The sequence below is a fragment of the Bos taurus genome, chromosome 4 (assembly GCF_002263795.3).
Source record: "Bos taurus isolate L1 Dominette 01449 registration number 42190680 breed Hereford chromosome 4, ARS-UCD2.0, whole genome shotgun sequence".
NCBI classification, from domain to species: domain Eukaryota; kingdom Metazoa; phylum Chordata; class Mammalia; order Artiodactyla; family Bovidae; genus Bos; species Bos taurus.
The window spans coordinates 40,561,859-40,577,066 of NC_037331.1; the positions used below are offsets into that span (position 1 = coordinate 40,561,859).

The window sequence follows — 15,208 nt, forward strand, 5'->3', positions numbered from 1 at the left end:
AAGGGGGCCAAAGTTGATACACACAGTGAAGTTCTACCATGGCTCAGTGAGGACTGAATCTGGAAGCAGCATTTACGCAAGGGTTTGTGTGGGTTGAGATGAACGGATTCTGAAGAAAGAGGTGACCCAGGAAATTTTAGTGTTCATAGGTAGACCAAATGTGTAATATTAAAAAACCACTTGTGGTAATTTAGATAAAAGTGATTAAAATTTAAAGTGTAGTTCCTCGGTTGTATTAAGACTATCCATATTTTAAGTGCTCACTGGCCATATGCAGCTAGGAGAGGCTGAATAGGGCTGTGCAGATTCAGAGCATTTCCATTCACTACGGAAGGGTTCTGACTAAAATACCGAAAACACACAGTATTCTTCCAGCTTTGTCTCCAAAGCCTATAGAGTGTCAGTTAGCATGTGTAGTAAGCTGGATATATAATTTAAATTAATTGCAATAAGTTCAATTAGTATTTTAAATGTGGCCAGAGTAAAATTTTCTATTTTTCAGAGAATATTACTTTCAAGTTAGGATGGAGTTGAAAGTACTCAATATAGTGACATTTGAATTGGGCATTAACAAGTTTTCTGAGTTGAAAAGGACACTGTGGCAACAAGAATAGCCCAAGGTTAGAGATGAAAGACATGAAGTCTCACAAAATGTGTGGGAAATAGTAAATCATTTTGATTGCGATTTAGAATAAATATAGGAGAGAAATGTAAAATTTAGGAAAAATATAAAATTTAGAAATTGAGATCAACTAATGTAGGCTTAAAAGTTTGTCTTAAACAATGGATCTTACGAGTTGCCATTTGCTCCTTGGGAAGATAAATCTTCAGCCCCATGATGCCAGATTGAATAAATGTGCAATTAAAGAAAAGAGGAAGTGAGCTTCTTTAAGAGATTGCCCTAATAATCAGGAAGAGAGAGGAAATTATGTGCTTGGATAAGGGAGTTGGCAAAGGAAGCCTAAAGGGAGGAAAGGATTTGAAAACACTTTTGCATGCTATTAAATATATAAATACAGGGAGAAAGGAAGAATCAGAAAAGGCTCAGATTTCAAGTGAGGGATAAATACAATTATGCTGTTGCTCAAAGATAGCTGAGGGTTCATGAGGAGCTATCTTGAGTTCAGTTTCAAACACTGTCACTTTGAAGTGCTGTGGGACTTGCCACAGGCTTCCCGGGTGGCTCAGTGGTAAAGAATCCATCTGCCAGTGTAGGAGATGCGGGTTCGATCCCTGGGTAATCCCCTGGAGAAGGAAATGGCAACCCACTCCAGTATTCTTGCCTGGGAAATCCCACTACAGAGGAGCCTGGTGGGGCTACAGTCCACAGGGTTGCAAAGAGTTTGACACAACTTAGCTACTGAGCAACAACAAGACTCGCCACAAATTGAAGAGGATGGGGTGGTTCAGGTGGATGTAAACATTTGGGTTTACAGGGTTCATCTCCTGATCACTGAACCCTAAAAAGAAAACTAGATTGCCTGGAGTAGAAGCAGGGAATTTAAAAGACAGAAACATAAAACAATCTGGCTTAAAAAAAGAGTAACAGAGAAAGAATTTAGTGAAGACAAGGTGTGAAGTCAGAAAAGGATAATAGTCACAGTGTGAAAGCCACAGTGAGAGAGGCTTCAGAGGAATGAGTGGTTAGCAATTTCCAAATTTGCAAAGAATTTAAGGACAACTCCTAAAAGCTTTCTGGTAATCTGGAGCACATGAATAGCTACTGAGACATCTTTAATAGAGGTGGAGGGTGGCATTGCATGACTGATATAAGGGGTTATTTAGATAAGAGCTGTTAAGTAGGTCACTTCTATTTTATTCTTTTTTTCTCATATCTCCAACACATGTTCCACTCTTGATTGCTATTTCTCTGAGAAATAGAAGCAACCAGAAGATACATTTAAACTCTATCACCATCACACCTAACCTCAATCTGCTTCTATATTTACTTGCTTTTCCTTCTCTCTCGTTCCTGTGAATGAACTGTCTGTTTAATAGAAGCAACCATCCACCCTATTTCTCTCTACCGACTCAAGGATATCATTTCAACAGTACTGTCCCTTTTCTATTATGCACTATCAAATTTTACCATTGTTCTCCACTGTATCCTTCTCATCAGTACATACAAAAGCATTCTCTTTTGATCAGCTTCCCCTACCAATTACGATGCTAGTCCTCTCCTCTCCTTTATAAAAAGACACCAAACAGATTATATGGCATTAAAAGATTTCCTAAAAACACTGCTTATTTATACTAAACAAAATGTTGAAGGCAATCCTTTCACTCACTGTTAAATATATATTAAACAATATAGTTTAGTATATATTTTTGAGCAGCAGGAGGACATCAGAGCAGAAACTGAGCTTCTGGTGAAAAGATTTTCAAAAAGTCAGTAGAATATTATTTCAAAGTCTTTTATTTATAGTTGAACTACATCAATACAAGCTATTAATTGTATGATATTATACCAAATAAATGGAGAAGGAAATGGCAACCCACTCCAATATTCTTGCCTGGAAAATCCCATGGTTGGAGGAGCCTGATGGGTTACAGTCCATGGGGTCATAAAAAGTCGGACACGACTAAGTGACTTACTTTTACCTTCATGCCAAATAAAAGTTGCTTTTAGGGGGAAAAAAAGGAAAGTAATGTCCAGTACAGTTTCTAATTTCTCTTCCCAACCACACATTCCCCCCACCCCCGCCACTCTTAACACTGCTTTGAAATCAATATTATCAAGATCAATATTTCTAAATCTTGTACCACCTCCAGATTCAGCCAACAGGGGACTCTTCCCTGGACCCCATGACTTGGAAATTCTTGCTCTGGCCCTTCATATTCTGAGCTTCTCCCCAGTGGAGCAAGGAGTTGAGGAGGCCAAGGGGAAATGCCCACTTGGCGTCTATGCTCTTCATCCAGCCCATACTCCAGGGAACCAGCACTGTGTAACTTCCTTTTAGTATCACTTAAACCCACTTCAGGATCTGCACGGGCCTCTTCTGTGAGTCTGATGACTCAAGAGTAGATCACACCACTGAATTTACTTATCCCTAGGTCAGAGAGATTGCCAAAAGTCAGCTGTTTGTCAGATGTTGCAAGAGTTCTCACACAGCAGAGCACTGAGTGGATAGTGGGAAAAGAAGGGGGCTAGGATTCTTACACTTCCACATTTCCATATTTAAAAGAAAGCAAATTGTGCTAAATTTGGACACATCTTTTTGTATCACTACGAAGTTACTTTTTTTTTTTAATGTAAGAGGGAAGAATTTTTCTTGTAAGTTTGTAAGCTTGATTTATAACATAAATATTTAGATGTGTAGCATGTATGCTTTGAATGATACTCTGGCCATGGAAGTGTTAGCTGTAGGTCTGACTGGATTCAGTGATTAATTCTCAGTACATTTTTTTTTACTTGACCAGTCAGTAGCATGTGACAGAGTGAATCATTCCCTTCTCTTAAGACCCTTTCTTTTCTTGGCTTCTAGGAAGACAGTGTATTCTCCAGATTCTCCTCTTTCCATGTTAGCAGCAACTTCTCAGATTTCTTTAAATGAGCTTAGACAGTCCCTGAACCTCTTTTCTCTCTTTCCATATTCCCCTCATTATTTCATCTACTTTTATAACTTTAAATGTCATTATCTGCTGATGACTCTCAAATTATATTCTAGCCTGTGTGACATGTGGAATCTGGAAAAAAAAAAAAAGATACAAATGAACTTATTTACAAAACAGAAAAACATTCACAGGTAGAAAACAAACTTATGGTTAACAAAGGGGATAGCAGTGGAGGGTCAGGGAAGGAGATAAATGAGGAGTTTGGGACTAACATAAACACACTGCTGTATGTAAAATAAGAAAACAGAAAGGACCTATTGTATACCACAGGAAACGAAGCCCAGTATCTTCTAATAGCCTATAATGGGAAAGAATCTGAACAAGAGTATCTATGTATGTATAACTGAATCACATTGCTATACACTTGAAACTAATACATTATATATGAACTATGCTGCTGCTAAGTCACTTCAGTCGTGTCCGACTCTGTGTGACCCCATAGACAGCAGCCCACCAGGCTCTGCTGTCCCTGGGATTCTCCAGGCAAGAACACCAGAGTGGGTTGCCATTTCCTTCTCCAATGCATGAACGTGAAAAGTGAAAGTGAAGTTGCTCAGTCGTGTCCGACTCTGAGCGACCCCATGGACTGCAGCCTACCAGGCTCCTCTGTCCATGGGATTTTCCAGGCAAGAGTACTGGAGTGGGGTGCCACTGCCTTCTCTGATATATTAACTATACATCAATTTAAATAAAAGACAAAAACAACATTCTAGCCAGAATTCTGACATTGAAACTCATATTGATAGCCTGCTTGAACACTTGATTTGGCTAATAATTTTTCAAGTATATGATATTCAATTGAGCTCCTGATCTTTCTCCCCTAACTCTCCTTACTCCACAGTATTTCTCATCTCAGCATGTAGAAACTCCGTTTCTATAACTACTCAATTTCTTTCTTTCTCTTAAGTACTGCATCTCAATCCCTGCCAGATCTAACTGTAAGATGTATCCAAAAATCTGTCCACGTGTTACCATAGCAACAATCCGCCTAAATCATGTTGCCTTTCACCTGGATTATTGCAAAATTTTCCTCATTTCTTGAAAATGTTATCCAGAATTCTCAGTTAACATGTTGGTTCCATCAATTTATTTCACTGCTTAAATCCCTGTATTGTTGTCCAGTCTCTCACAGGGCTGAGTCCTGAGCTGATTCAGGAGTCCCTCATTCGGCTGAAGGAGCACCCCCATGCTCACCCATTCTGCCCTCTACTACTCCTTTCCCTGCACTCACTCGACTCCAGCCACGCTGGTTCCCTGTGATTCTTCAATCACACTAGGCAAGTGCCTGCCTCAAAACCTTCACAATTACTATTCCCTTTGCTCAGATTTATCTTTCTCTAGATGTCTGTTTTTCTTTCCTCATTTCTTTGATGTCTTTGCCCAAATGTTACTGAAGTGAACATTCTGCTGTACCATTAAGATCTCCTTTCATGCCTGATTCACTCATTCTTTCAGCTCTTGGCTGTGTTGGCAGATGAGTGCCTCTGCAGGGCAGGGTCCTTGACCAAAAGGACCTGCCTTGTCCAAGGTTGTAACTCCCCCCTGAAGGCAGCCCTCATGCAATGACTGGGCAACTTGGGAGTATAAAGGTTAATCTCCCTTCTCAAGACAACTTTGAAGAATCAGTCCAGTTACAGACCTCCAAAGGATCATCTGTGACCCCTATTACAACAGCATTGTGGCTCACCCTTGCCTATGGCCAAGTTCTGCCTCCCTCCTTCCATCTAGATTTATCTGCCAAAGGTGTTCCTCGCTCCTTTTTAAGCAGATCTGCCTCAGATTCTGTTTCCAGGGAAACAATCTGAGAGAGTTGATATCAAGAGTGGTCCCAAGAAGCAGACTCTAAATGGGATATTGGGACTAGATTACCAATCCCCAACCTTCAACCTTCAGCCAGCTAAGCAAATAGGGCCCAATTATTGCTGTTAGTTTTATGACCCATTGCATTCGGCTTGCAAAAGCAGGTACGTTTTTAAAATTTTCACTGGTAGTAATCTGAAATTGGATATCAGTGAAATATAATATACATGTAAGAAAAATCTCAGTATTCAGAAGAGTTAAATTTAGCAAGGAAAAATTATAAGGACTACAGCAATATGGCTGTTGCTGGGAGTTATCAATTCACTGAAGAAAAGACAATGGAAGGCCAAGGGTGATTAATTACAAATTTAATGCAAAGCACAAAATTCAAAGGATAGCCTATATAGATGAAGGTGAAGAAAGTGATAATCAGGCAGAGGACTTAGTTATAAGGTACAAGAGTTCAACAGAAGATTGAATATTCAACCATGACAAGACTGTTACACCAAAGTCAAGGTCTTCATGGAAAGAAATGGGACCTAGAGAATTAAAATAGTAATGCCTGGGTTGATGCATCAAAAAATCTTGAATCCTTAGACTCTACTTGGGTCCTCTGGGCTGGCAAAAGTGTTACATTCTTCCTTTTTAAAAAGTAGCACCCCCTCTTACATGAAGACAATGCAGAATCCTTTGTCTTGTAAGATAGCTTTCAGTCTAATGCGAATCTATACCTACTGCTTCAGGAAACACAGTAACTATAGTCGACTTATGACATAACCTGACCAAGGAAGTTCTGGACCTGTAAGCAGAAGAAAGAGCCCACATAACAAAAGAGCTCCAGAAGCTAACCAACATGTACTTGCAGGAGCTATAAGTGTGTGTGTGTACACACACAAATATATTTAGATTTTAAGGGTGCTAGATCAAAGGAAAGTGGAACATAAAACTGGATAAAGGAGAGGTATCATACAGAAGCCCTCTCCTATGATACAGGATGCCAATACCCTAGGAGACAGTATTAATATGTTTCACAGGATGGCTCTTGGAAGCCTGGATAAAGTTCTGTCCCATGGCAAATGGTAGAGGAAGGCAACAAAAGGCTCAGAGAATTTTGCAACCTATATGGGAAAAATAATCAGACTTTAGGAAATGATCAAATAGATTTCCATGTATTGAAATAGTAAGGAATGCACTAGTGGAGGGAACGATTTCAGCATTATTGAGACAGTTCTTTATAGGCAGGGGTTGATGACAGAAAATACAATTGTAGACCTGGGCTTCCTCAAAGCAATGGAAATTATAAGACCCCAAAATAAAGAGACCAGGTGCGAGCATTTAATTATGAAAGTCAACACAGCTGTAATATTATAAAGAGAGTAAAGGTCAGAGTAGCAGCTGGGGGAGCCAGATATGTATAGACCTATGGAAATAATTAATAGATCAGACCATCCTTAAAACCAAAGTAAATGAACAGGCCTTCTGAGTACTGCTGAATTTAAACAACCCAAAGAGTCAAGGATAATCATTAGAAGGATAATGTCATGATCCCTTATCCTATTTCTAGAACTGAGCTATTTCTCAGAGCCTGATTCTAATTACTTAGAGATCCTCATGAAGGAGAAGTCTGCAACATCATGACAAGTATGTAGAATGAAGAGTCACTAAGCAGATTCTAGTTGCTTGGGCTTTTCTCTAGTTGTGGAGAGCAGGGGCTACTTTTTAGTTGTAGTGTGCAGGAGTCTCATTGAGGGAGCTTTTCTCATTGCGGAGCATGGGCTGTAGGGAGCACAGGCTCAGTAGTTGTGGCTCCTTGTGGGTTGTAAAGCACAGGCTCCAAGTTGTGGCATACAGTCTCAGTTGCTTTGCATCACGTGGAACCAGGGATAGAATGCATGTCCTCTGTATTGCTAGGTGGATCCCTATCCACTATACCACCAGCAAAGTCCTTTTTTTTTTTTAACACTTGTCACCATCTATAATTCTGTATACTCAAAATATTTAGTGTGTTTATTGTCTGTGTGAATCCCTCTACACCCTCAGACACTAGAATTTAAGCTCTGTGAGAAAGGCATCTAATTTGATTTACTGCTGAATCGCTCATGCCTGGTACACACGTAACAATTGTTAAATATATCAATTGCTGAATAAATGAATTCCTGCAATTCTAGAGGTAATATTTCACATTTGCAATCACTTGGGAAAAGGAGAATCATGCATGTTCATGATGGAACAGGACCCTTCAAACACTGTATATCTACTGATCACTCACTATTCTCTAGTGTTTTCAATAAACAAGGTTTTTTTCTATGTACTCTGTTGAGAGCCTGCAAACAGAAGAGAAGAACCGGAGGGCATGGTCACTGCAAAATATCCCCACCTAGTTAAAGAGGATGGACCAATTGATTGGCTGCAGATTCCTCTTAGGAATTTCAAAAGTAATTAAGCATCTAACAGGAGGTAGTAGATATGAATCATAACGGAGAATGTACAGATGAGGTTCACTCTTAAAGGATGAGAACTATGAGGAAAAGTTAGCTATGGAAGAGCAAGAAAATCCTAGTGAGGGAAAAAAGCCTGAGTGAAAGCTAAGTTGGGATACTAGCATAAAATTTTGTGAAAGTTGAACAAAATCTGTACTTTAATAATCCTATAGATACATTTGTTTTTTTAAAGACAGACTTTGGGACAGGAAGAGGCCCCTTAGGAAATAATTATCTCCTTTGTCATTTAGGCTTGTAATATTTTTGTTTCCAATAATCATCACATATAATTATATCCTAATCCATAGAAAAGTAAAAGATAGAAATTAGAAAAATAAAGATAGACATTAACTTCAATGTTTGCATTACCTCCAAAGACATAAGAGCTGCTTAATGCTGGTAGTGTAAACTTATTGCACCATCTGAATGTGCTAACTTGAAACAGCAACTTTTGCCCTACTCCCTCAAGATGGAAAGACTGCTCAAGGAGTCCCCAAAGACATGAACTCTCAAAAGGCAATACCATGCACAGGGCTCCCAGAAGTACACATTTGAGTACCATTAGTAAAGAAGGGATAGTTTGTCTCAAATTTCATGGGAATATACAAAGATAAAGGTCATTGCTAAGGGAGCTAAGACTCAAAACACTCAGGGATCCAAAGCCTAAAGTCAACACCTCCTATAAGATATGGAAACAAATTAAAGAATAATACAGATGGCAGCTGTTTTGACAATTTCCAGAAGGGGCTGAGCCACTGAAGCCACTTATGGAAGTCAGCCATGGGTCACAGTGTCAGGGGATATCCAGCTTGATGACTCTACGTGTGCTGCATGCTAAGCTGCTTCAGTCGTATCTGACACTTTATCACCCCATGCACTGTAGCCCACCAGGCTCCTCTGTCCATGGGATTCTCCAGGCAAGAATACTGGAATGGGTTGCCATTTCCCCTTCCAGGGGATCGTCCCAACCCAGGGTTTGAACACCTATCTTTTATGTTCCCTGCATTGGCAGGAAAGTTCTTTACCTCTAGCACCACCTGTAAAAACCCAACTGTGTAAGACTCAGTAATACTGGCAAAAGAGACCTCTCCAGAAATGTAGGTTGGAATCTCAATATTAAAAGCAAATGGGAAATAATCCCAGGATATCTCAAGCTACATGTTAAACATAAATTTAAAACAGCAATGTAAATCTAATATGCCAGTCTGAAGATTCAACAGAGAACTTGACCAAAAAGCAAGAAGAAAAATCACCACATCACTCAAGCTTGTGGTCTGTCAATGACTTTTAAAGCTGAGGACTCATTCTCTGTATTTTACACCTCCTCAGTTTTCTTTATTGCACAGCCTGTTCCCACAGAAGATATTCCTGATCAGGTTGATACTGTGATTTTTTTAAAAAGGCAACAATGTCCTTAGAAGTTATTTTGCAATGATTATTTGAAAAGACCACGATTCTCCAATACAATGTCTCTTTCTTTCTGTGTGTGGGTTGTGCACACAATGTATGTATATCTGTGTGTGTGTATATGTATATGTACAGCAATCTACCTTTTTTAGTTGGTCACTATATAAAACTCTAATATGATAGGATACTTTGGCCACCTGATGCTAAGAGCTGACTCATTTGCAAAGACCCTGGTGCTGGCATGCTGCAGTTCATGGGATCGCAAAGAGTCAGACACGACTGAGCGACTGAACTGAACTGAACTGGACAGCTTTATGTTTCTTCTTTTAAAGAAGAAACAAAATTTATGGCCACATAGTTCCTTAAACAAAAACATCTAATTTAGTTACCTTTTCCTGTTGTCATCTTTTATCAATTTTCCCTCACTACAGAGCAAAGCTCTGTAGAAAGGGAGTATGCTGGTGTTATTTTTAAGGCTGATTTAAAAAAAAAAAAAAAAAAAGATGTACTTATGGGGCTAACAGTTGTAATCATAGAAATGAACACTATTTTAGACTAAAACTGGGCTTCACAGGTGGCACTAGTGGTAAAGAACCCGCCTGCCAATGCAGATAGACGTAAGAGACATGGGTTCCATCCTGGGGTTGGGATGATCCCCTGGAGGAGGGCATGGTGACCCACTCCAGCGTTCTTGCCTGGAGAATCCCAGGGACAGAGGAGCCTGACAGGCTGCAGTCCATAGGGTTGCACAGAGTCGGACATGGCTGACACGACATAGTACACATACACAGACTAAAATTGGTCTTTTTGTTGATTTTTTGAGTCACTTTAAAATTTCAAGGATGTTGAGACAGATCCATCATGACACTGAACCTTGGAAATATTCAACCATTCTGTCACCTCAACAGAGCACACACAAAAAAGGTCCCAGGTCTCTATCAATGCACTAACAAAAAATAATTTTTGAATATTTCTAATAGCACTATGTCAAATAAAATGGAGGATACCTAAGCTAATAAAATACTGTATTCACTCTAACAAAATTTACAATTTTATTTCCATAATTTTCTTAGGTCCAGAGAAGAATAGTGAGTGATAAGTGAAGCAACCTGGATTAATAGCTATATTAACAACCACAGCTCATTAGTGAAGCTGAGTTTCAGGCACCCAAGGGAGAGGAATGAGAAGCCTTTCTCTTCTCTCTGGCTATCCCCAGCTTCCCTCCCCTAAATATAGATATACCTTGAATTTAATGTCAAGATTATTTTAGCGACTAATGAAAAAAATCACATAACAATCTTATAAAGTTGAAGTTGCTGCTGAGTCACGCAGCAAAGTAGAATTTTCTAATTGTATACAGTGCAGAAAATATACAATTACTTCCTGGAAGAGCTTTTCATCAGTAGCCCACTTAGAAGTCTTAGTAAATTGCATACCCTTTCAAAGCCACGGAACATCCCCAACAAAAAAAATAGGGAGTATATTTACTTGAATGCTGTTATAGGAAGTACCTTATCTATTCATAATTGCTATGGAACACATAAGAGTCTTCTATATTCAAGGTACTCTATATTCAATTTTGTAAAATTGAATATAAAACAAAATGTAAAAACAAAAAGGAAAAGATTTTAATGTTTGTGTTCTTTTGCATTGCTGTTAGTGTGGATGGACTCTGTGTTCATGAGTGAGTATAAATAAACCAGCTGGTGCAAATCTTGTTCCTTTGGGGCAGGCCCTTTGCATTTTAAAAGCAACATCACATGCTTTGCATACCTACCTTTCCACATCTTTATACTATCATAACATGGCTTGAGCAGATGAAATCCAGAAAGTTTTGACTATGCTTATGTATTGACAGTCTAATATTCTATGTGAAAAAAGTAAACACAGCAGGACTATGTATTGAATTTGGCAGCCTATTTCCTTGTTCCATGAATATGCAAAAATACACCTGTTCAGAGTTTGTCCACGATCCCACAAGAACAGCACTAACATGCTGATGGACTGACTGTATTCTAATATTTCCCTGTTAGGCACGTCCACAAATCCCAAAATGTGTACTGAGAGATTTGCCTGCTGCCACAGGTAGCCAACTCTGCTTAAAAGGAAAACATCACTTGACTATCTAAGTGCTTTATGCTTCATATAAACAAACAAGCGAAAAAATTGTATAACAAAATCTCTGTCCCCAAACTTGCAGATTGTCGAGAAGGACATGATGTCTGTTGGGGTAGTCGAAAGGCATGGAACATATTTAGGTATATTTACTATTCTTACCTTGCAGGAAAAACCAAATGACCTACTGTTACAAAGAATATTGCTTTTTATTCCCTCAGTACCAAATCAATAAAAGTCCTTCCAGCACAACAGCTGTTCCTTAATGGCCCCAAAGAGTTAATGCCCTGCCTGAATCAAACACATTCCAGTGTCTCCACCAAGCAGACCCTCAATTAATGGTGATGAATTAACTTTCTCACAAGTAGTAAAAGCTCAATTTATAGAAATTGATCCTATGAGACAAAAATAAATAATTTAAGAGCACTCTGTGTTGAATTATATGTTTGGCAGCATAGCAATGTGTATAGATTTAAGAACTATGTATATATATATTTTTTAATGAAAAGGTTTTCTAGTTATCTGACAGATACTAAGAGTGTCTCAATCATTTTGAGTCATAATCTAAGCATAGCAGAACTATAAATCTGGGTGATTCAATATAAATATTCTGATAGTGATATCACAGTGATTATGAAGAATCTGAAGACTCACGTACCTAAAGATAAGACACACGTTTGTTCGTTAATAATTATAACTTTAAATCTTGCAATAAAGATTGCCTATTAGTGATAAACACTATTTGAATTGCCCATTTCAGATCTTTAGTGTACAGATTTTCATAACTTTCTACATTATTGTATGCTATTCTTTAAGGAAGATGAACAGGTTTGAAGGAGTGCCAGAAGTAACCACTTAATTTGAAAGTATAATGAATTTTCTCTTTAGCTGCCATAGAACTGTGTGGTTTTACCCTTTGTCAGGTGACAGCATCTCTTTAGTCAAAGCAGAGTCTTCGAAAATGAGGGAATGGGCTGTTGGGTACTTCAGCAGAGCATTGCTCTTACATCCTATGTCCAAACCAGAGCACCAGCTGCGCTCTACATTCCAAAAAGTTTGAGCAAATAAACTGACAAGCATCTAACACTACAAGATGGGAATTGGAATTAGTTCAGAGAGCAAGGAGTCAGCCAAAAGATCAAAAGAATTGGAGAAAAAGCTTCAGGAAGATGCTGAGCGAGATGCAAGAACTGTCAAGTTGCTGTTGTTAGGTAATATCCTTTTTTCCTTTTGCCTTTAAAACCCTGCTATTTTTTCAACTGTGATGTATTTACTTTTCTCAAACTTTAATTTCAAGGGTATTACCATATGGGAGATTTATTACGAAAATGTGTTTCAAAATTGATTGTATGTGTACTCTGTAAATATTTACTTTTTTGCTTAGGATTTTATTGCATGTCTTTTATTAACCAGAGAGACAAATATTTACTAGATGACTCAATTTCTCTATGTCAGTAATCTTTTATTATTAAAAAAACTCATGGACATTTATTATTTTATTGTAATCGTCATTTTCTGAATATCAACTTTTTAATATGGAAGAAATCCTTTAATTACATGTTACAAAGATTTATGTCATTTTGTTTGGAAATATTTTGTTTGGTATCAACACTAATATGTTATTTAATTACTTATACTGTTAAAACAAATTAGTCAAGTTATTTAGAGAGTAATGATAAAGTACTTTAAAAGATACTGATATTATTCAGGCTTCTGAATACTGTCTATATAATTGAAAAATACTCCATTTAAATCCTTTTAGGATATTTAAATATTCATTGAGGTCAGGAATTACATCTCTTCTATTTTTTATTCCCTCAAAATTCAGCACACTATTTAACCACAGCTATGAATTTAATAAATGTTCAATGAACTGAAAGAATGAATATAATTCATACATCATGCATTTTTCTAAACATGTCACAGTGCCTAGAAGATAAATATGATTTTGAAACAAAATAAAGACCTATGAAAAGAATATAAAACAAGAACTTCAATTTAATCGTAGTTATATGTTCCTCCTGCTCTTCATTATATACAAAAGCAGTCCATTTTATTTCAGAATTGTGACTCTTTCACACAACAAAATATTCTCATTCGTATCTATGTGTGCTTTTACCATGTCTGATTTGCTCCCAGTGGCAGGAGTATCTCAGAAGCCAGCTAGAAGATTCCCACCACTTGCTCTTCCAAGGAAGGAAATGTTTTCTCTCTTTATGCCCAATTCCTGAGGTCTCACACCCACAGCACTTACAAGTAACTACCAAGAGAGGTTGGTAAGTTAGAAAGATGTAGGGGTCAGCTCTTATGAAACCACCAAATGCAACTTCCCTAATGCTCCAGAGTTTTCTGAGACTTTGATCAAGAGGGAAAGTAATAAGTGGACATAGAGAAAACAAATAAAAGATGAGAGGGAACACCAAACATTCCAGCAAGTACGTTCTGTGTCCCTGTTGTACTAAGAACCATGGCACAGGACTAGTAACACAATACACAGAGAATCCCTACGTTTGAATAAAATTTCAAAAGAATAGATATTTTCAATATACAAATTATTTTTAGATTAAAGTGACTGGCTACATAAAGAGGAAAGGGTAACGTCATAGAAGATATACAAAGAACTTTAGTGGTACTACTACAGCTTTTAATATCCTAAGACAATCACAATTGCATAAACTCATCTCCAGTGTTATCATACATTTGGATTCATTTGGTTCCAACAGTATGTCACTGAACTTCTCTATCACATCTTATTTACACAGATGAATAAAATTCTCTGTAGCTTTCCCTGTTCAGTGATATTTCAAACCCTTGACTCAGTTTCCCCCTCTGGACTCTATATAAGTTCTATCTGGTAGTTTAGTCACTAAGCTGTGTCTGACTCTTGTGACCCCATGGACTATAGCCCACCAAGTTCCTCTGTCCATCGGATTTTCCAGGCAATAATACTGGAGTGGAATCTTGCAGAAACAGGGATTGAACCTGGGTCTCCTGCACTGCAGGAGCTCACTGAGCTAACAAGAAAGTCATATGAGTTTTATATCTAATGATGAAGTTGTCAAAGTTCAAAACAATAAAATCTTGTAATAACTCTGCTTCAATTCTCATGTTTTGAACTGAAATTATCTAACCTATTATCTTTATATTCAATTTGGCCTCATTAATATATAAAAGCATTCAGTAGAACCAAAGTAAACCTTCCCACCCTCAAATCTCCTCACTAATGAGATCCAATTTCTCCCATCATTGAAACAATGATTCTCATTCATCAGTCTTGTCTGAACAACTGTTTTTAAGCAATGAGTGTATGTCCTGTGGGACCAACCAGGAGAGCCTTGGTAGAAATCAGAACTTGAGTCTGGCTCTACTTTTATAAAAACAGAAATCTTAAATTTATAGAAATCTGAAAAAAAATTTTTTTCAACAGAATTCATTATTTATGTTGATCCTCTTGTTATTCAGTGAATTTTTTAAACACAGCACAACTTTCCAAGTTAACATGTGCTGTGGAGTAGATGTACTATTCCGTATCACTGGACGTAAGATTTCACTGAATTTGAAGAGCTATCTATATCACAGTGCACTTTACAACTAAAGGATCACCTTGAAGACAGACTCCCTTTTATTCTACCTTTCAGACATTCAGTAAAATTATACAAGAGATGCCAAATCTGCTTCTATAACAAAAAGCAGCCTTCTAATAAACACTGGAGATGACATACATTTCCGGCTTATTTGATAAAACTGCTATCAAGACAATAATGCCATGGAATGTATTGTTTTTATAATTA

At 37.8% G+C, this 15,208-nt stretch overlaps 1 protein-coding gene across 1 annotated transcript in view; it reads left to right on the plus strand.

Annotated features, from left to right (window-relative positions):
- The first annotated feature begins 12,426 nt into the window (after positions 1 to 12,426).
- GNAT3 (G protein subunit alpha transducin 3) overlaps positions 12,427 to 15,208 on the plus strand; it is a 55,036-nt gene continuing 52,254 nt past the window's right edge. Inside the window, exon 1 of the mRNA NM_001109982.1 lies at positions 12,427 to 12,628. Coding sequence (NP_001103452.1) covers positions 12,511 to 12,628 — 118 coding nt within the window. The 5' untranslated portion in view covers positions 12,427 to 12,510. The remainder of the gene's footprint in view (positions 12,629 to 15,208) is intronic.